A 22221-nucleotide genomic window follows, 5' to 3' on the forward strand; every position below is an offset into this window, starting at 1 on the left:
TTATATACCAGAATACACAGGGCCATCAGCAGAGTTCCATGATTGCTGTGGGCCCAGGCATCTGTTCAAGGATCGGAGAAAAGCACTGCGTCCATCTGTCCCAGGTAGGTATGTCTATTGCCTCCAGGGGTCCTCCTGGGGGCAGAGGGCCCAGAGACTGGAGAGGCCAGAGACCTCTAGGAGACATACCTCTTCTCAGCACAATCCCTACTCTGTAAGTCTTGAGATTGGCTCTGAGTGTCCCAGTGGTCAGTGACCTACCCTGGTCACCACCAGAGAGCCAGGGTATGGACAGGGAGAGTCTTATGGCAGACACTCAAGTCCTTATCAGAGGAAGTGCTAACCTTACTTGTTTTGTACCTGGACCTATCAAGTAAAGTCCCCATTCCCTGCTGTGGTAGCAAGTTTCAGCCACTGACGGAGGCACCAGGAAGCCAACGGGCCCCACCCTTAGAGACCCTGGCCAGCAGGGCTCTTGCAGACCTGGTCACAGGAAGGATGGGAGGATCCATCTGAGCCCTCCTGTGAATCCTGCTGCCTTGGAAGTGTGTGTAGAGCAGTGGTTCTCAACCCTTCTAATGCCGTGACCCTTTAATATAGTTCCTCATGTTCCTCATTTTGCTACTGTTATGGATTGTAATGTAAATATCTTCTGATGACCTTAGGTGACCCACAGGTTGAAAACCGCTGCTGTAGAGCCTAAGACTATCGGAAAACACAGATACTTACATTACGATTCATTAACAGTAGCAAAATTACAGTTATGAAGTAGAAACGAAAATAATTTTATGGTTGGGGGTCACCACAACATGAGGAACTGTATTAAAGGGTCACGGCACTAGAAAGATTGAGAACCACTGGTCTAGAGGTTTCTTCAGTGAAATTGGAACATGCTATTTTAGAAAATGTAAGAACAGCCCAATTGTCATACACGGTACAGAAAGTCTCTAAGTGTACAGCTAATTTAAAGTTGTGAACATTTTAGTAACATATTTTAGTATTCACAACTTTAATAATCATTGCTATGTTCTACATTCAAATTTATGAAACAGTCTCTCAGAATCTGCTAAAGTATGCATAGTTTGTCAATTTAACAGTTAACTTTTTATTTTGGAATAATTTTAGATTTACTGAAAAGTTGCAGTGATAGTACGTAGAGAGTTCCTGTGTCCCCCTTCACCTAGTTCCCCCTAATGTTAACTACGCAACATCTTGTATAAAACAGTGGTACATTCCTCAAAACTCAGAAGTTAACACTAGTATAATATTAGAACCGAATCACCTACTTTATTCATAACTCACCAGTTTTCTCACTGCCGTCCTTTCACCGCAGCAGGATCCAACCCAGGATGCCACCGTGCATTTAATCCTCCTGTCTCCTCAGTCTACTCCAGTCCATCACATTTCTCAGTTGTGTTTTTCGTGACCTTAACATTTTGAACAGTTTTGGCCGAGATGCTGTAGAATGTACCTGAATTTGGATTTGTGTGATGTTTTCCTAATGACTAGACTGGGATGATGGGTTTGGGAGAAGAATATGACAAAGGTGAAGTGCCCTTATCTCATCAAATCAGAGAGTCCATGACGGCACAGGATTCCTATGGTGATGTTAACCTTGATCACTTGCTCAGGGAAGTGTCTGCCAGGTTTCTCCACTGTGAAGTTTGTATTGGTCCCTTCCCATTATTTACTTAGTCGTTTTTTGTATTAGCATGGACACGTGTGTAACTGTCTTATGCTTTAGATTAAAAGTCACCACAACGTTATTTATTTTGTTGTTCGTGTTTTTGAGCTTTGGCCATCAGGACCTCTTTCTGGTTGGCTCCTCTGTCCTTTCAGCACCCCTTCAATGGTTTCCTTTCTGGAAGCACAAGGTGCTCCAGGTTCATCTAGTATTTTCCCTGCTTCAGACCTAGACTCAGCCATTCCTCCAAGAATTAACTGGGCATTTAAGAATAGTAGACTTTTAAATATAAAATCAATGTATACTTTTTGTTGTTGTTGTTAAACCTCATCCGAGGATTATTTTTTCATTGATTTTTAGAGAGAGGGGAAGGGAGGGGGAGAGAAACAAGGATGTGAGAGAAACACATCGATTGGGCGCTTCCCACACTCCCCCTGACCCTGGCCGGCGATTGAGCCTGCAACCAAGGTATGAGCCCTTGACCGGAATCAAACCGGGGACCCTTCAATCTGTGCACCGACACGCTATCCACTGAGCCAAACCAGCTGGGGCTCAATGTTTACTTCTTATAGAAAATTTGTGAAGTGAATAAGAGTGAAAATTCAAGGGGGCAAATTGTAGTCCCACCAAAGGAAAACCATCTTTAGAATTTGATGTGTTTTTTTTCCAATAACTTGTTGGTTTTCTTTATTTTCAGTTTCATAATTTGTGCTTTTAATAAATTTGTTTCTCTTTGGATTTATTAGTGTTTTTCTCTTACTAATTTATTGAATAAAAATCTATGTCATTATTTTCTATTAATCTCCTTTCTGAAAAATGTATTTAAGACTCTGCTTTGTTCTCTGTGGATTGCTTTTGACCACATTCTATCCTGTTTATTCTTCTGCAATGTGCTCAGATTGCTGCTCATTTCTAAACAGTGATTTCTGCTTTGATTTTTCTCTTCCAAAAGTTATTTTATATGGGGACTTAAAATTTCCAGGTATATGATTTGGAGAGGGTACTATACTTTTGTGTTAATTTATATTTTGCACATATGTCAGTGAATAAGGATGATCCACATAATTTCTGCTCTTCGAAATTTATTGAGATTTCCTTGTTAATAATTACGTAAAATTCTCTATAATCTTACATCTTGTCCATTAAAGTGTTGATTTCAGAAAGATATATGTTAAGTTACCTGGTAACTTTGTGGATTTGTCAATTTTAAATTTATGTGTTAAGCCCTGGCCGGTTTTCTCAGTGGTTAGAGCATTGGCCCGCGGACTAAAGGGTCTCCAGTTCGATTCTGGTCAAGGACACGTGCCTCAGTTGCAGGCACGTGCAGAAAGCAACCAAGTGATATGTCTCTCACATCGATGTTTCTCTCTCTGTCTCTTCCCCTCCCTTCCACTCTCTCTAAAAATCAATGGAGAAAGTGTCCTTGGGTGAAGATTAACAACAACAAAGAAAGTTAAACTTATGTGTTAAATACATAACAATGACTACTATAATTGTTGTTTTATGTATAGTTTATGAATATAAATTATTAACCTGTTTTCATTTTAATACCTTTTCCCTTGAATTATATTTTGTCTAATTATAATATTATCTTACTTACTTTTACTTGTCCTTTAATATTTGCCTGCTATGTCAACATCTATTCCTTTATTGTCAATCTTCCTTAGCCATTTTGTTCTAATTGTGTCTCTTGTGAATTATATTTAGCTGGGTTATTAAAAGATTTAATTTGAGAGACTCCATCTTTTAGTATGTTGACTTAATCCATTTGCATTTATTATGAATGTCCATGTATATTTGGACTTATTCCTGAAATCTTATTTTGTGTTTTTCATCATGCTTTTTTTTTCTTCTTTTCTTACTTTTATTGTATTAATCCAAGCTTCTTTTAAAAATACATATTTTTAATTGATTTCAGAGAGAGGAAAGGAGAGGGGGAGAGAGAAAAAATCAATGATGAGAAAGAATCATTGATCGACTGCCTCCTGCACACCCCCTACTGGGGATCAAGCCCACAACCTGGGCATGAGCCCTGACCGGGAATCAAACCCTGACCTCCTGGTTCATAGGTCGATGTTCAACCACTGAGCACACTGGCCGGGCTAATCCAACTTTCTTCTGGTTTTCTTGTGGTTACCTTCCCAGGGGCTGATGCTCTTACTCAGGGGGTGCTTGACAAAATGGCAGTGATTCAGAGAAGAATTCTAATGGCCTAGGCTCCTCCGAATGCAAGTACCCAGTTCTGACAATTACCCAGGTCCCTCCTACTCTTTCTATCTGTTGCCTCTGAGCTTTGGGGCACCTACAGCTACTCTCAACTTTTACTGCTGTTCTCCCATGCAGTGAAAGGTGTTTTCAATTGGGGCTTTCTTTAGAAAGTTAACTCTAGAATTTCTCATAATTTTTATAAAGTTCTTTTTTGTGTTGTTGTTTTTTGTTGTTGTTGTTGTTGTTGTTTTGTGTTGCTTTCGTTTTGTTTCCTTTCTTCCTTTTTAAAAAAGTATCTTTTAGTGGTGAAAGGGAAGAAGAGCAGACTGAAGTACATATTTAATCTATCACTTTTATTCCATCACAGCTTATTTACTTTCAGGCTTATTTACTATATTTTTCTATATAGACATTTATGCTAATATAATTTCAGCCATGCTGTATATAAGTTTGTGTCATGATTTTTCAGTTAGCATTTTAACAAAAACATTTTCAGTATTGTTACAAACTACTTATGAACACCATTTTTAATGGCTACACATATTCCATCAAGTAACATGCATACCATATTCAGCATTTAAGTTTATCTATTTTTTCAACTATTACAAATCGGATGATAAAGGTCCTTATTCATAAATCTGTTTTTTATATGTAAAATGTTTTAGGTGAATTTATTCACATCTTTAAAGGTCCCATCTCAAACACAATCACACTCTGAAGCCGTAGAGGTTAGGGCTTCAACATATGAACCTCGGGGCAGGAAGACACAATTCAGTCCATAATATTTCTTGATATCAACAGCATTGAACTTGCTTGGAAACCCAGAGATTTAGGTAGTAAGTGCATGGTTGTTTAGAGCTTTTATGTTGAATACAGATGTGAACTTGTCTATTTTCAGAGCTCTATGATTTTGTTCCTGGGAAGGGTTAGGTTAGCTTTCCATATTGTGCAACAGCTTAATAAACTGGGATAGATCACTCAGAAAATGGAATAAGAATTAATACAAAAATGAACACCAGAGAAACAATGATTGGCTATTTTAGTCATTAGGGCCTAGAATAAAGTTTATGGCTCCTTGAGTGTGATCATCATTTATTTATGTCAAAATACCATTTTGTAAAAACCTCCACAAGCTTTTTCCCTCATAAGAGAAAGTCCAAATTCCCATGGTGTTACCACACCATCCCACCTTACCTAGGCCCTCTGCTCTGTCTCTGCGGATCACCTCTTTGTTCCACTCCAAGAGCAGTCCTCAACTAGTGACTGACAGGAGTTGGATGTGCCCCTGTGCTGGTAACCAACTGTCTGGTTTGTCTAGGATTTAGCAATTTGCTGGAACGTGGGCCTTTCAGTGCTAAAACCTGCAGTCCTAGAAACAGGGATTCTTGGTCACCCTAAGTCCAGTCCCTTGTCCTCCCTAGCCAGGTAGCTCAGTTGGTTGAAGCTACCATACATCATCCCATACATCAAAAAGTTGCAGATTCGATCCTGGTTCAAGGCCCGTACAGGGATCAATCAATCAACTGATGTTTCTCTCTCACATATTTCTCTCTCTCTCTCTCTCTCTCTCTCTCTCTCTCTCTCTCTCTCATATTCTTTCACTCTCACTCTCCCTTCCTTTCTCTCTAAAATTAATAAACATATTCTCAGGTGAGAATTAAGAAACAAAGCTATTGCTCAGAGTTCAATAAGATTGACCTTCAGTTACCAATAGACATAACTCAATTGATAATGTACCACTTATGGGCTATCTTCCCTTCTGTCTCACTCCTTCCACTCCCCTGCATTGCTTCCCAAGGCCATCTCCAAAAAAACTACTTGATTTTTTAGTGTGATTCTGAAGTAGCCAACCCAAGACAACTATTGTTCCTTGATCTCCCCCATAAGATGGAGGGAAGGTTTGGGATGAAAGATGTGGGTTGAGAGAAAGTTACTGAAGAAATTAGGTATTGCTGAAACAGTTACAATGACACAGGTGCCATAGGATCTTTGGGCAGGTGGGCCTGGACAATATGGCCTGGAGTTCAAGAGATGTGAGGTATAGGACCTATGAAAGTTTTTTAAACAAAGGGGGAGTGGCTGGACTTCTATCTCAGTTGGATCAGAGTCATTTGTGATGAGGGGAAACAACTTGCCTCTCAGAAATGCTGACACATCTGGTATATCTGATGAGGGGACAATCGCTGTTGCTTCAGGTGGGGAGCTGAAGGAAGAGGAGTTTGCAGCAGGTAGGGAAGGTGACAAGAGCTTGGACCAGGGTGGTTGCAACAGGCTGGGGAAAGATAAAAGAAAGTCCAATGCAATGTCTTTGTGGAAGAACAGATGTATGGAGAGGAGTACAAAGGTGACTCTCAGAAGACCACAGTGATATTCCTTGTTTGGAGGTGAGTCAGGCAAGTATCACTCAGGCATCTACCAGGGGCCCGGCATCTCAGGGTAGTCCATTTGGGGAACTGATCATGGAAAGAATATGCGCAGCTCTGTGCTTTCCTGGTAAATTTAAAGGATGGTAGGACATTTATCAGAGACTTCAGTGGAACCCTCCCACGAAGGATGGGTGGAGACAGATTCTAACATGGTTCATGATGATTGTCTTCCCAGGTTCTTCCCCAGCTTTGGAGGACGGAGGCCAGACAGTGACTAACATGTTCAGGGCTGCGACTTGGGCCTTTAAGGGTCTTCAATGCTCCTCGGTCTTCCTCTCAGCACGAATGAGCAGCAAAACAGCAGATAGAAGCTGTCCACTGGCTGGGAAAGTAGCTGTGGTTACTGGGTCCACAAATGGGTGAGTGAGTGGGAGTCCATGTAATGAACAGATTTACAGTCCCCATCCCAGAGCAGGGGATGTCCTTCTCACACATCCTTCCTGACACCCCCATCTCATTACACAGCTCTGGCGTTTATCATTAACCCCAAACTCAGTGTGTCTTCCTAAAACATCTGGTTTCTAAGTTCCAAGAATGATAGATTTGGAAAATCAACTGCTCCTGGTTCAATCAGAGCAGAGTTTGAATCTAGTCTCTGCCACTTACTGGCTGGGTAACCCTAAGGTATTTAACGTATCATCATCAGGACAGCTCTCTCTCCGCATCCTTCATGGGCACGTGGCCATGGACTTTTAGAGTCCTGGTCTAATAGGGAGAAGCCAAGAGACCTATTGGTCTCTCAGACTTAGGGATTCCATTGACTGCAGAGAGTTCACTGGCAGTAAGGCACTGGGCAAGGCGACATCTCAAGATCAGTTCAGAGAGCTTACATAGATGACCCTCCCCTGGTCACATCTCTTCCTATGTACCTCCAATTCCACTTATCCTCTAACTGCCATAATGGGCCACAGTCTTTAATGAGTCATTACCATTCATGGTCAAATTTAGATCGCTTTATTTTAGAACTGTTAATATCCCAGACTTCCACATCACCATGATGTTTAATTTATTTTAAAAAATATATTTTTATTGATTTCAGAGAGAGGAAGGGAGAAGGAGAGAAAGATAAAAACATCAATGATGAGAGAGAATCATTGATTGGCTGCCTCTTGCACACCCCCTAATGGGGTTCCAGCCAGCAACCCAGGCATGTGTCCTGACCAGGAATCGAACCATAACCTCCTGGTACCTAGGTCAATGCTCACTACTGAACAAAACTGGCCGGGCCCCAATGATGTTTTAAATCTGTGTGTCCCCAATGCACAAATGAGTAATTCAAACTCTATGTTGCCCTAGCAGTTTCTATAAGAGAGGGGACATATGCCTCCTGCCCTTGATCACAGGTACTCAACCAGCTCAACTCAAGAGTGCTTCAGACCTCCTTAAAGTAAGGAGATGGAGAATGGGGGCAGAGCATGTTCTCAGCATCAAAGTTTTTAAATTGCAGGACAGAGGAAAGCTTTAAGGCTTATAGAAAGTGTGATTTACACCAGAGGCCTCTGGCAGAACACAGGGAGAATACACTGGGCAATTAGAGATTCTCTACCATTCACGCTGGATGCCCAGCACATGTACATGTGTTCTGAAGGATCATTACTTTTTTTTAATTCCCTTCAATTAAATTGTTATGAAAATTTCTCATCCATATGATTGTTATACATATAGTTGTGAAAATTAACTGGGTTAGTCTTGGTGAAGGCCTGACATATAGAAAACGTTCAATAGTTCCTCTTTCCCACTCGAAAGATTTGGAGGCAGTTCTTGAACCACACTGTGGAACTCAATTTGTGTCTCATGATCAGCCTGCCAGGAGGAGGGTGGGGAGGGCTGCAGCCATCATAGCCATCTCTGCCCTCAGGATCGGCTTCGCCATCGCCCGGCGTCTGGCCCAGGATGGGGCCCACGTGGTGGTCAGCAGCCGGAAGCAGCAGAACGTGGACCAGGCACTGGCAGCACTGCAGGGGGAGGGGCTGAGCGTGTCTGGCACCGTGTGCCACGTGGGGAAGGCTGAGGACCGAGACTGGTTGGTGGCCATGGTGAGGAGGTGGGTAGGGTTTGGAGGTAACAAGAGGAAGAGTGATTATTTTAAAAACATAACCTGATCAAATGAACAAGCGAACAAGCACAGGAATGAAGGCTGACCGTGTGCTTGGCATTGGTTACTCCAGAGCCTGAACAGGTTTACAGATCTGCGTGGAGAGATGTTTTAAGTCTGATGAGGAGAGACAGCTCTCCACCCACTTGGTGTGGTCTCCTCCTGGATTTAGCCAGGCAGAGACCCAGGGAGAGCAAACAGGAAACACCGCCCACTGCAATAGAAAACTTCTTTTGCTCCCTGACCCTAGTCCTCAATGCCCCTTCTCACTGCAGGCCCTGAGACATTCTGGGAATGTTGACTTCCTGGTGTGCGTGGCAGGAGTCAATCCCTACGTGGGAAGTACCTTGGGGAGCAGTGAGGAGGTCTGGGACAAGGTAAGGTCTGGGGACACCAGGAAGGGCTGACGGGATGTCATCCTCACCCTCTGTGCGACCCTCTTTCCATCTCAGCTCCCACACACCTTCCCCTCACAGACCAACTGGCACCAAGCAGGCCAGGTGCCTGGACTCTGACCCTCAATTCCCCATCTGTGAGATGGAGGCCACCACGAGTTTGACATGCTTGCTACACTCTAGTTCTATCCGCCACTGTTCATGAGCTCCCCGTTTGCTGGGAGGGTCCAGCAGAGAACCAGATCATCACAATCAATGTGGGGCACAGAGAAGGGAATGACTCCCTTTCTTGCCTAAGAATGCTTCATGTCCAAGGCTTAAACCCTGAAATCCAGCTGTATTAGTTTCAGAGGGCTGCTGTAACAAAGTACCACAACCCAGGTGGCTTACACAGAGAATTTATTGTCTCACAGTCTTGGAGGTCAGAAGGCATCAGCAGGGTTTGTTCCTTCTGATGGCTATGAGAGAATCTATTCATGCCACTCCCCTAGCTACTGGTGATTTGCTGGCAATCTTTGATGTTACTTGGCTTATAGAAAGAAGCATCACTCCAACCTCTGCCTTCATCTTCACATGGTATTCTCAGTGTGCGCACACAAACTTGCCTTCTTAGGACACCATTCATTTTGAATTAGGGCCCATTCTATGACCTCATTTTAACTATGTCTGCAATGAGTCTAGTTCCAAATAAGGTCACATTATGAAGTACTAGGGGTTATGACTTTAACATAGAATTTGGGTGGTACACAATTCAGCTTATAATGCCAGTCTTCCCCAGACTCAATTGGCCCGTGCCTCCTCAGACCCAGATGGGACTTTTTTTTTCTAACTGATACGCTTACAGACACAATGAGACATCCTGCAGACTCTGGGTCTTATGCCTGCAAAGTCTTCCTGATCCCCATATTTCTGCTTTTTCAGGAGGCTTTCCCCTTCCCCCGCCCCCCATGTGTGTCAAAGGAAGCCAGCACTCTCCCATTGTCAGAAGCCATCATGCCCATGTTCTAATGTGGTATATTTGCTAATACAGTGAGAACATGCACTGGACTGAATGTCTCTCCTCCCCCACCCGCATTTGCTCTGATTTCAGATCTTGAATGTCAATGTGAAGGCCCCAGCCCTGCTGCTGAGCCAGCTGCTGCCCCACATGGAGAACAGGGGGTAAGGGCAGGGAAGGGGAGAGGAATGGAGACATTGTCAAATATGAAGCTGAGGTGGTAAAGAGGAGCCAGGTGTTCAGTTAGATCTTTCTTCTGGGCAGGAGGCTTAGCTGAGCCAGTAATACAGGAGAAGTGAGAATTTGACTTTCAGATTCTAGGTCAAAGAATTCTATCCATTAGAGTCGTTCTCTCATAGCTAGAATGCCCATGGAATCTGGCAAGGACTCTACTAGAAGCACAATAAGGGATCTACAGACAGAAAGGTCCAGAGTCCTCACAGCTGTCCTGGAATCAGAGGAATGCAAGTGGTCTCTCTAGAATAGTGAAAGTTTGACTTCATATTTCTAGGTCACAAAAGAGAAAACAATCCTGTCTTCTTGTATGAATACCCAATTTCTAGAGTGCCCAGAAATCGGCAGGGACTAGAAGAGAGAAATGAGGTTCTAGTGACAGGAAGGCCCAGAGTTCCCATAACTGTCCTGGAATTGGGGAACTGAAAGTGGCCTCTCTTAGGCTGCATGCAGCAGGTCGGGGCACAAAAGTCCAGGCTGATGACACTGAGGCACCCTGCAGCCTGTTCATAATAAGAGTAGTGGAGTTTCCAAGTCCCACTCAACTCTTATCTCTCAAACTTTTTTACACTTGGGCTAGCCATGTACTCCATTATCTTCCCCATCACCCCTGCTCTGTGTGTGTTGCACAGAACAACCTTTAGATCCAGGGTGAGTGAAGAGAAGAGGTCAGAGACAATGCTGGACAAGCAGGATGTTGCTAAATTATGGATAGCCTTGAATGCTGTGATAAGGAATTTTGTCAATATTTTGACAAAGGCGAAAATTATATGATTGTTTGTTATAATTATTTTAGGCATACTTCATCTTCTTCCTAAATTAAAAGAGAACATGAAGAGAAAACACTTGAGGGACAATGACAGCATCTTGATTTACGGGCCTACACAGGATAGACACCGAGGGGAAGGGAATGAGTAGGTAGAGGGGGAAAGTGAGGCAAGAGTGCAGATTTCTCAAGAGGACCAAACAGGTTCCAGAAAGGAAATTTTAGTCTACAGTATCTGATGTGAAAGGAAACTGGAGAATAAGGAAGTGAGGTCTGAACAAGGGTCATTAGACTTGGTGAGTGAGGAAGCACTGAGGATCCTTAAGAAAAACTTTCCCAGAGGATTTTGGGGTAGGGGTGTGCGGGGCGTGGAGCTTCTGAGATTAAGATTCCAAAGGATCCACTGGGAAGTACTTTTAATATTATTCTTAAGCATGCCTGGTATAGAACATCCTCAAAACCAGTAATTGGAACAATAATCTAGAATAAAGGCAAATGTTGGCTGTATTTTATAAAAGTGTTCATATTAATACTCCTTAAGTGTGGATGAAAACATAAACTTGGTCCTGGTCCTCAGGATGCTCTAGGCCAGAGGAGATAGGCTGAAGGAAGGCAGGAGCGGGCTCTAATCTGAACCTAAATTTCTTTCACTCACTTTCATGGTTCACAGTCTCCACTTCCTTTCATGCCCCAGATGTGTCTATTTACCTCACTTATTTGTGGCTCCATCATATTTATCCCGTCCTTCTCTTCCCAGGGGAAGCTCTGTGGTTCTGGTCTCCTCAATTGGGGCATACGTACCAGAAGCTGTAAGTATAACCTTCTATGACTCTAAATGAAAAGGATGGACATACCCCCATTTGCCAAGAAAAGTGGAGATGTCCAGAAAGATCCCAGAACAGGCCATTGCTGGTGGGGCACACCTACACGCACATTTGATCCATGGGTGTCTCAGATCCTCCTTCTCCAGAAAGGACACACATGGCAGACTTTTAACTTTTCTGTGTGAGGTTCTCAATGATCTCTGCATTGCTGAAGAGATCTATTTCTACGCACAGGCCTAGAAGCCCAATAGAAACTCTCCTCCTCAGTTACTTATTTGCCATCCACCTCCCTTTGTGTTCACAGAGGCTAGGGGCCTACAATGTCAGTAAAGCAGCCATTCTGGGACTCACCAAGACCCTGTCATTGGAGCTGGGACCAAAGGATATCCGGGTGAACTGCCTAGTTCCAGGAACAATTGACACAGCCTTCAGCAAAGTGGTAAAGACCAAAGACAACTTCTGCTCCTGCCCCACTGAGTGCCAGGGCCCCCTCCCCTACCAGGCCATGTCCCAGAGACACCTGGCCCTGTGGACTCTTGTTCTGATGCTCTGGTTCACCGCCTTTGGGATCAGCAGCAGAATCAGGATTGTAGTCCTCTGTGAGGGACGAGCCGAACCCAGAGTGTCCCCCAGAAGCCCCTCCACAAAGGTGTTTATGACGTGGAGCCATTGTGATTCCATCTGGATGAGCAGCACTAACCTTTTGACTTTTCCTTTAGCTGTTTGAGGATCCAAACTTTTGGAACCATATGAAGGGACGCCATGGAATACAGAGGTAGGTTGTGTGTGAGGCAGTGTCCTTTGTAGACCTGGTTAATGTAACTTCAGACCTTCATGATGAATAAAGATCACCATCACCTCTCTGCATTCCTCTTTCTGAGATTTGAGCCCTGGGATGAGTAAAAGTCCCTATAGAGACCACATATCTCCACTTGCAGCCTTTCTCTCATGACCATAGGGGGTCTTGACTTCCCAGCATCTGACAGGAGCCCAGGGCTCACGGGAAGCAGCATCACTCTTAGCCCACCTCCTCTTTCCATACAGAGTAGGTCAGCCTGAGGACTGTTCAGGGCTGGTGTCCTTCCTCTGCTCTCCAGATGCCAGCTACATCACCGGTGAGAGCATTGTGGTGGCCGGCTTCTCACCCCGCCTCTGAAGGACATGAGCTCTGTCATAGAAGCGCCATGTGGCTCTGGGGCCACCATATTGAGACACCTCTAAAAATGATGAGCCTGTGCTTCAAATACACACTTTAAGTTCAACATAATCAGAGTATGAAACAATAAAGAACGTCAGAAAAGAAAGTTTACAGCATGAAACTGTCATTAATGTTTTCACTTTTCTTCAGCCCTTTCCCACCTTGGTAATTAGGAACCATGGTCTGAGAGAGCACCATGGAGATTGCTTGGATGTACACAGAAACAACCCAGAAATACAAGGGAGTTAATGTGAGGAGAGTCAACCCTCTCCAGAGGAATGGAATGGATGAATCAATGCTGAGCCTCCCCAGTTGGTTTTTCAGAGTATCAGGCAAGAATGAGACTCTGGTCAGGCCAGTGTGGCTCAGTGGTTGAGCATCAACCTATGAACCAGGATGTCACAGTTTGATTCTAGGTCAGGGCACATGCCTGGGCTGCCGCCTCAATCCCCAGTGTGGGGCGTGCAGGAGGCAGCCAATCAATGATTTTCTCTCATCATTGATGTTTCTATCTCTCCCTTTCCCTTCTTCTCTGAAATCAATAAAAATCCTATCTAATAAAGAGGGAATATGCTAACTGACCCTCATGCCATCACAAAGATGGCAGTGCCCCACAGCCAATAAGGAGGGAATATGCTAATTGACTTTCCTGCCCTCAAAGATGGCAGTGCCCACAGCCAATAAGGAGGGAATATGCTAATTGACTGCCATGCCCTCAGAGATGGCGGCGCCCACAGCCACAAGATGGTGGCGCCCAGTCCCCTCAGCCCCGCTGGGGCAGCAGGCGCATGGCAAGGCTGGGCCTGCCCCCAGGTGGGCCCGGCTGTTCTGCACACCTGCCTCCAGAGCCCCCCAGTCCCCTCAGCTCCCCAGCCGCCCAGGGCCAGCCCAAGGCACAAGCAAGCCTCGGATGGCGGCTGCCCAGCCACCCAGGGCCGCCCGAGGCTCAGGTAACCAGGGCCAGCCAAGGTTTGTGCTGCCAGCAATGGCAGCAGCAGAGGTGTGATGGGGCGTTGCCTTCCCCTGATAGCCGGGTCGCCTTCCTGAGGGCTCCTGGACTATGAGAGGGGGCAGGCTGGGCTGAGGGACTCACTCCCTCCAGTGCATGAATTTTCATGCACCGGGCCTCTAGTATACATAAAAATAAGAATGAGGCCCTGTTACTCACAGTGATAGCCTGCACAATAATATTGACTTTTTTTCTTCCTTGTCTCACTTTTCCCACTTTCTTGACTGGGTCATGCTTACATAGGCATTGGTTTTATAATACTTAAACTCTACATTTATATTTTATTACTTTTTGTATATATATTACATTTCTCAATTAAATATTAAAATACAATAGGTGTGAGTAGAATTTTGGCTTTGATTCATTGTAACATCAATGAAAGAATTCATAATTTAAAAAATAATAAGATGGCATATAAGTTGGAGGGGAATAAACAGAGTTAGACTACTTTAGGCTCATATATTATCTGTGTCTCAATCAGGGTCCTAGGAAGAAACCAAAAAACTTTTAAACTGAGTAATTTGAGAAGGGTTTCATAAAAGTATCATTTACAAAGCTGTGGACAGGGTTTAAGGAAACCAACAGTGGGGAGCCAGCACCACCTCTAGGCCCAAAGGAAAAGAGGAGAGAACAGATGCAGGAACCAAATGGGGTAGCTCTAAGGAATAAGCCAACTGACAGGTACCCCAGATTTGCGTAGAGTCCCAGCCCAGGCATTGTGACCTAGCAGGGAGGGAGTTAGAGAAATAAATACCAAACTAGAGGGAAGGGGGCCAGTTGATCAATCTATATGGATCAGTCTCCTGAGGCACAGAGCAGAGAGAGGAAGGGAGGAAATTGGCTATGGACAGGTAAACAGAAGTTATCCAGCTAGAGTAGGAGGATGGTAAAGTTATTAATCTTAGATTTTGACAGTTAAGCTAATGCATTGTAATTTCTAGAATAACAACTAAATGAAACCAGAGATATTATACCAAGTTAGCAGACAGAGAAAAATAAAATGACTTTAAAAAATCAATCCAGTGTGGTGAGGGCCTGAGGTGGGCAGGAGCTGGGTAGAGGAGAGAAGTGGGAGGAAAATAGAGGACATCTGTAATAATGTCAACAATAAAAAGTAAACTTAACCTGACCGGCTATCATGGCTCAGTGGTTGAGAGTCAACCTATGAACCAGGAGGTCACAGTTCAATTCCCCGTCAGGGCACAGGCCTGGGATGTAGGCTCAGTCCCCAGGAGGGGGCATGCAGGAGGCAACCGATCGATGATTCTCTCTTATCATTGATGTTTCTATCTTTCTCTCCCTCTCCCTTTCTGAAATCAATAAAAAATAAATTTTAAAATAAATTTTAAAAATGAAAACAAAAAAACACACAACAATCCAAAATAAAGCTTAAAAAGAAAATACCAAACACCTAGGATAAGTAGAAAATAAAAAATAAGAAGATGTATATAAACCCAAATATACTGAGTGGCCAGATTATTTTGACCACTGACGTTTGTGGGCAAATTAGCCATACATTGCATCGTATGGGATATGGAAGCCGAAGGCCTGTTCAAACACCTTTGCTGTCTGCAGTTACCAATATAAAACGTCTCAAATTTGCACAAGAACACAAGGATTGGACAGTCGAGTATTAGAAAAAAGTCATGTGGTCCGATGAATCACGTTTCCTGTTGCATCATGCAGATGGCAGAGTGAGAATTTCACAGAAACAGCATGAAAGCATGCACCCCACATGCATGAGTACAACCCTTCAAGTTGGTGGGGGCAGTGTTATGGTTTGGGGCATGTTTTCCTGGCATGATTTGGGCCCTTTAATTCGTGTGGAACAACGTCTGAATAGCACAACATACCTAAGTATCATTGCTGATAAAGTTCATCCTATCATGTTGATGGCGTATCCCAATGGAGATGGCTTCTTCCAACAAGACAATGCGCCATGCCACGGTGCTCGTATTGTGCAGGAGTGGTTTCAAGAACATGAGGGAGACTTTACCTTGCTTAGGTGGCCCCCACAATCACAGATCTCAATCCAATTGAGCATTTGTGGGACGAAGTTAAAAGAGCCATCAGGCAGCTGGTTCCACAACCATCAAATCTCAGAGAACTGGACAGTGCTATTCATCAGACACGGTGTCAGATTCCTCGCATCACCTTTCAACATCTCGTGGAGTCAATGCCAAGAAGAATCGCTGCAGTATTGAAGGCAAAAGATGGCCCAACGAAGTACTGATGGGGTGGTCATAATAATCTGGCCACTCAGTGTATATCCTATATAATAAAAGGCTAATATGCAAATTGTCCCCTTGACCAGGAGTTCGACCAGTAGACAGGCCGGCCAACTGCCCATGTACCCTCCCCCTGCCAGGCTGGCTGGACCGCACCCAGGCACGAATTCATGCACTGGGCCTCTATATATATATATATATTTATATATATATATATGCATTCAGAGATCATAATAATCTGGCCACTCAGTGAATATATATACTAGAGACCCAGTGCATGAAATTTGTGCACTGGAGGGGGTGTCCCTCAGCCCAGCCTGTACCCTCTCCAATCTGGAACTCCTCGGGGGATGTCCAACTGCCGGTTTAGGCCCAATCCCACAGGGATCCCACAGGGATCGGGCCTAAACCTGCAGTCAGACATCCCTCTCACAATCCGGGACTGCTGGCTCCCAACCGCTCGCCTGCCTGCCTGATTGCCCCTAACCACTTCTGCCTGCTAGCCTGATCACCCCAACTGCCCTCCCCTGCTGGCCTGTTTGTCCCTAACTGCCCTCCCCTGCCCACCTGGTTGCCCCTAACTGCCCTTCCCTGCTGGCCTGGTCACCCTAACTGCCCTCCCCCGCTGGCCCGGTCACCCCTAACTGCCCTCCCCTGCTGGCCTGATCTCTCACAACTGCCCTTCCCTGCCAGCCATCTTGTGGCAGCCATCTTGTGACCACATGGGGGCGGCCATCTTGTGCAAGGGCATAATGGTCAATTTGCATATTACCTCTTTATTATATAGGATATATATATATCTATACATATAAAGAGGTAATATGCTACTTTGTCCGAGACAGTGTCCCCATAATGACCAATTTGCATATTGATGCGCGCAGCAGGGGACGGGCGGTCGGAGACAAGTTCCCAGGGGTCTGAGGACAGTGCCTGACAGGATCCCGGACTGTAAAGAAGGAAGAGGAAGTGGCCACGGGGAGCTCTTCCAATCTCCCTACATGGACACCCTACCCCAGCCCCCACACCCCTGGGGGGACGGGGAGGCTGACTGGATGGGGAGAAGACCCAGCCTCAGGGGTAGCTGCAGCCAGCACCTCAGACTCCCGATCTCTTCCCCCACCACCCCCACTGGGGCGCCCACAACAATAACACGCCAGAGACCACCCGTCAGAGCCCCCGAAGCACCCGGGGCCGTGGCCCTCCAATGCCGGGCCCCCTCCACTGGGGCTGGGCACATCTCTCCTCCCTACAACTCCAGATCCTGGTGGAGGTAGGCCTGAGCAGCCAGCCCTCCAGGGTCAGACCCTTCCCCCCCAACCCCTCCACAGCAGCAGCGCCATCTCGAAGCACGCTGAACCTCACTGGGGGCACAGCTAAACCCGCCCTCCTAGCCCGCCTGACTCTGCCCTGGCCCAGCCCCGACTCCACTCCAGGAGATTGGAGCCGAGCCCTGAGCAGGTACAGCTGCGAACAGCCATGTACAATTTAAAGAATGGTGCCAAGTGGGAAGGTTTGACAGTTACTTCCCCTTCGGCCTCGCTACCCCTCCTAGGGCCCCCCTAACTCCCTGCCCCCCACCAGTATCAAAACTTTTTCAAAAGTATCAAAACTTTTTCAAATTATTGAAGTTATGTAGATTGTATTATTTGACCACAATGCAACCCAACTGGAAATCACTAATAAAGTGAGAATTATACTTTCCCCATGTGTTTAGAAATTAAGGATATACTTCTAAATTACCTTAGCTAAACCGGCAATCTGGGGCCAGGCCAGCTGGGGGATGGAACCTGTGGGTTCCACAGTTACTTTAGAAGAAGAAATTATAAAGAAAATTAGAAAATATTTAGAAGTAAATAATAAGTAAAATTTTCACTATCTAAACTTACCAAATGCAGTTTAAACAGTACTTATAGGAAAAGTTATAGCTACCTTATTTGTATTAGAAAAGCCAAAAATTGATGAAATAAGCATCACAAGAAGTCTGAAATGTGTGTGTGTGTGTGTGTGTGTGTGTCAAAATAAAGTATAAGTAAGAATATAATGAAAATGTGAGTGGAAATTAGCAAATAGAAAACATGTAATAGAAAGAATTTTTAAAAAGAGTTGGTTTTGAGAAAAGACTCAGTAAAACTGACAAAAATCTGGAGAGAGTGATTAAGAAAAAAGAGTTAGTGGAAAATAGTTAATATCAGGAATAAAAAAGAGGAGTAATTAAAAGGCTTTAGACATTTAAAATATTGAGGTATTATGCTAATAAATGTGAAAATTTAAGTAAAATGGAAAAACTTGTAGAAAAAAATAAGCTGACTCAAGAAAAAAGAGAAAACTAACCAATCCTATAACATAATCAAAATCTTCTTACATAGAAAACCTCAAGCCTAAATGCTTTCACTGATGACCGCTACCGAAAAAAAGTGCAAAAATGATGTTGCTGATGTTATTAAATATACACATTAAGAATATTTTAGGTACCGGAGCTGCAGCCACCAAGTCCAGATCCTACATCGCACGCCACCGACGCCCACCCGCTGTGCACTCCCAGTTCCTTTTGGTTCTAAGTCCAAAATGGCAACACTCAAGGATCAGCTGATTGTGAATCTTCTTAAGGAAGAACAGAGCCCCCAGAATAAGATTACAGTCATTGGGGTGGGTGCTGTTGGCATGGCCTGTGCCATCAGTATCTTAATGAAGGACTTGGCAGATGAGCTTGCTCTTGTTGATGTCATGGAAGACAAAGTGAAGGGAGAGATGATGGATCTCCAACATGGCAGCCTTTTCCTTAGAACACCAAAAATTGTCTCTGGCAAAGACTATAGTGTGACTGCAAACTCCAAACTGGTTATTATCACAGCTGGGGCACGTCAACAAGAGGGAGAAAGCCGCCTTAATTTGGTCCAGTGTAACGTGGACATCTTTAAATTCATCATTCCTAATGTTGTGAAATACAGTCCCAACTGCAAATTGCTTGTTGTTTCCAATCCAGTGGATGTCTTGACCTACGTGGCTTGGAAGTTAAGTGGCTTTCCCCAAAACCGTGTTATTGGAAGTGGTTGCAATCTGGATTCAGCCCGATTCCGATACCTGATGGGGGAGAGGCTGGGAGTTCACCCATTAAGCTGTCATGGGTGGGTCCTTGGGGAGCATGGAGACTCTAGTGTGCCTGTGTGGAGTGGAGTGAATGTTGCTGGTGTCTCCCTAAAGAATCTGCACCCTGATTTAGGCACTGATGCAGATAAGGAACAGTGGAAACAAGTCCACAAACAGGTGGTTGACAGTGCTTACGAGGTGATCAAACTGAAAGGCTACACATCCTGGGCCATTGGCCTATCTGTGGCAGATTTAGCAGAGAGTATGATGAAGAATCTTAGGCGGGTGCATCCAGTTTCCACCAGGATTAAGGGTCTCTATGGAATAAAAGACGACGTCTTCCTTAGTGTTCCTTGCATCTTGGGACAGAATGGAATCTCAGATGTTGTGAAGGTGACTCTGACACCTGAGGAAGAGGCCCGTTTGAAGAAGAGTGCAGATACACTGTGGGGGATCCAGAAAGAGCTGCAGTTTTAAAGTCTTCTAAGGTCAGACCACCTCACTGTCTGGACTACAGCAGGATTTTAGTTGGAGATTGTGCATATTGTTCGTTTTATCTGATCTGTGTCTAAGAACATCAGTTTCCTAAAGATAAACATAGTAATGGTTTATGAAACCCAGCATCTGCATCCTGGAGGGTCGTTATCTTTTGTAGTCCTAAACTGGTTAGTGTGAAATAGTTCCACCTCCTCCAAGGCACCACTGCCAATGCTGCTCACACTACAGTTGCCTTCAGACTAGATGTGTGTTCACTGTGTGTTATATAACTTGTGGTTCCTTTTTCTATAATTAGTCACATCCTGGGATCCAATGTAAATCCAATATTGCATGTTTTGTGCATAACTGTTCTAAAGGCTCTTATTCTGTGTACTGTATGTATCAGATTAGTGTACATTGCCATATAATGTAAAAAGAAAAGTCTACATATAAATAATACAGCCAACTATCCAAGTGTCATACCATCTAAAATGCCAAATAAACCTTGAACAGTGACAAAAAATAATATTTTAAAATATTGTATTTCCTTATATTTTCTTCCAGTACTTTTATAGTTTCATTTTTATGTCAAACAATTTGATTTATGTATAATTAATTTAACTATAAATAATGAAGTAGTAGTCCAGCTTGTTTTTCCTCAACTCTAGCCTCTGAAAGAACTGAAAATAGAAGGGGACTAGAGATTTTTTACCTTTCATTTGATATTTTTCTGGACTATTTCTTTTTTTTTTTTTAACCAGGCATATATACGTCTTTTATAATTTTAAAACTAATCTTTAAAATGATTTCCATCTTTTTCATAATCTTTATCTGAATATAGCTTACCCTGAATTTTACACTCTCCTGGGATAGTGGTGTGTTTTTTTAAGTTTTCCACACCTCCTCTCACATTATGAATCTATTAGTTCCCTGAGAACTGTTGTTATCCCACCTACTAATGTCAAAACTGACGAGATTTGGATGACAGAGGCCCACAACTGGGAACTCAAGTAGAGGAGAATGAGCACTGGAGCCAGAGTGTGGACAGTGCCTAAATCAGGAGTGAGAGGTACATGCTATTTCTGTGGACATGAAACAAAGATAGAGCTAGGACCTTTGGCCAGATACTTTATGGAGTGAGCCCAGAAGGCCAACTTCAGCATGGCTGACTTGCTCAGAGGCTGTGTTTACTACAGAAGAAAGATGGGTCCAAGACAACTGGGGAGGTTCTCCATATGACACATAAACTCACCTCTTCTTGATGAAGCAAGAAGCCCCATAAGACTGTGAGTCATGGGAATGGGCACTGGGACTGCACTCAGTAACATTCGCTCTAGTTAAACACCAGAAAACACCTGACCCAAGTTAGCAGCGTGGTTTAATATATGCGAAGTGCTCCAATCAGGACTGTTGCCATGGAAGAAAGAAGTTAGCCCTGTTGTCTTGTTCTTCTCAGAAGCTGTTGTGGTGCAATTTAGTCTCAGGTCACAGAGCTGAAAAAATGAATCAAGAAACTGCTCGGGTCATGGTGTCACCAGGTGTGGCCCTCACATGCAGAACGACACTGGCAAGTTTGTGGACCTGTACATGCAAATGCTCTGCCAGCAAATGCATTATTGACACCAAGGACCACACCATCCAGATAAGTATGGCTGAAGTTGACAAAGTGACATGCAGGTTCAATGTCCAGTTTAAAACCTATGCTGTTTGTGGGACCTTTTGCAGAATGGATGAGTCAGATGACTCCATTCTCTGACTGGCCAAGGCCAATAGCATCATCTCACAGATGTGGAATATTTGTCATAAATAAATAGTAAAATAGAATAAAAGCAAGAAAAGAAATAGCTTACACCATACTTTCAAATATGCCAGGAAGAATGCCCTACTCTAGACTACAGCCATCAGCAGCAGAGGGGACTGGGCAAGGACAACAGTACACAGAACCAAACTCCACCAAGGAAAGGTAAACACAATACCATCAAGTCCCAAGGCTTTACATTTATTGGTAAAGCTCTTTATTGCTATTAACTAGGGGCCCGGTGCATGTAATTCATGCACAGGGAGGGGGGGATCCCTCAGCCCCTGCACCCTCTCGAAATCTGGGACCCCTTGGGGGATGTCCGACTGCTGGTTTAGGCCCAATCCTGCAGGGATCCCTATGGGATTGGGCCTAAACCAGCAGTTGGACATCCCTCTCGCAATCCAGGACTGGAGGCTCCTAACCACTTGCCTGCCTGCCTGCCTGCCTGCCTGCCTGCCTGCCTGATCGCCCCTAACCCCTCTGCCTGCCTGCCTGATTGCCCCTAACCACTCTGCCTGCCTGCCTGATCGCCCCTAACCACTCTGCCTGCCTGCCTGATCACCCCTAACCACTCTGCCTGCCTGCCTGATTGCCCCTAACCACTCTGCCTGCCTGCCTGATCGCCCCTAACCATCTCTGCCTCGGCCCCCACCGCTGCAGCTTCATCTAGAAGGATGTCCAGAAGGTCGTTTGGCTGTCTGGTCTAATTAGCATATTATGCTTTTATTATTATAGATAGTAATGTTCTAGCACAGATGAGGAGCAGGAAGATCAGGTTTGTTGATAATTCAG

The 22221-nt window shown here is 44.4% G+C and overlaps 2 protein-coding genes and 1 pseudogene across 2 annotated transcripts; all 3 read left to right on the forward strand.

Moving 5' to 3' along the window:
* The first annotated feature begins 6588 nt into the window (after window positions 1-6588).
* On the forward strand, window positions 6589-12926 carry DHRS2 (dehydrogenase/reductase 2). The gene is made up of 8 exons (XM_028135254.2): window positions 6589-6677; window positions 8177-8354; window positions 8689-8790; window positions 9899-9969; window positions 11563-11614; window positions 11934-12068; window positions 12349-12404; window positions 12674-12926. Exons 1-8 carry the CDS (start codon window positions 6604-6606, stop codon window positions 12783-12785), a joined length of 780 nt encoding a protein of 259 aa, XP_027991055.2. The 5' UTR covers window positions 6589-6603; the 3' UTR covers window positions 12786-12926.
* Window positions 12927-18594: 5668 nt separating this feature from the next.
* Window positions 18595-19683, forward strand: LOC103304833 (L-lactate dehydrogenase A chain-like). The gene has a single exon (XM_054715603.1). It carries the CDS (start codon window positions 18630-18632, stop codon window positions 19626-19628), a length of 999 nt encoding a protein of 332 aa, XP_054571578.1. The 5' UTR covers window positions 18595-18629; the 3' UTR covers window positions 19629-19683.
* Window positions 19684-21179: 1496 nt separating this feature from the next.
* LOC103304831 (40S ribosomal protein S21-like) lies at window positions 21180-21438 on the forward strand (annotated as a pseudogene).
* The last annotated feature ends 783 nt before the right edge of the window (window positions 21439-22221 follow it).

This window comes from Eptesicus fuscus, chromosome 5 (assembly GCF_027574615.1).
Source record: "Eptesicus fuscus isolate TK198812 chromosome 5, DD_ASM_mEF_20220401, whole genome shotgun sequence".
NCBI classification, from domain to species: domain Eukaryota; kingdom Metazoa; phylum Chordata; class Mammalia; order Chiroptera; family Vespertilionidae; genus Eptesicus; species Eptesicus fuscus.

What these genes read in the sequence shown, in the direction of transcription:
- DHRS2 (XM_028135254.2), top strand. Translation starts at nt 6,604, where the DNA reads ATGAGCAGCAAAACAGCAGATAGAAGCTGTCCACTGGCTGGGAAAGTA. An exon ending in GTTACTGGGTCCACAAATGG is followed by an intron (nt 6,678 to 8,176) that starts GTGAGTGAGTGG and finishes CTCTGCCCTCAG; the next exon opens with GATCGGCTTCGCCATCGCCC. An exon ending in CCCCACATGGAGAACAGGGG is followed by an intron (nt 9,970 to 11,562) that starts GTAAGGGCAGGG and finishes TTCTCTTCCCAG; the next exon opens with GGGAAGCTCTGTGGTTCTGG.
- LOC103304833 (XM_054715603.1), top strand. Translation starts at nt 18,630, where the DNA reads ATGGCAACACTCAAGGATCAGCTGATTGTGAATCTTCTTAAGGAAGAA.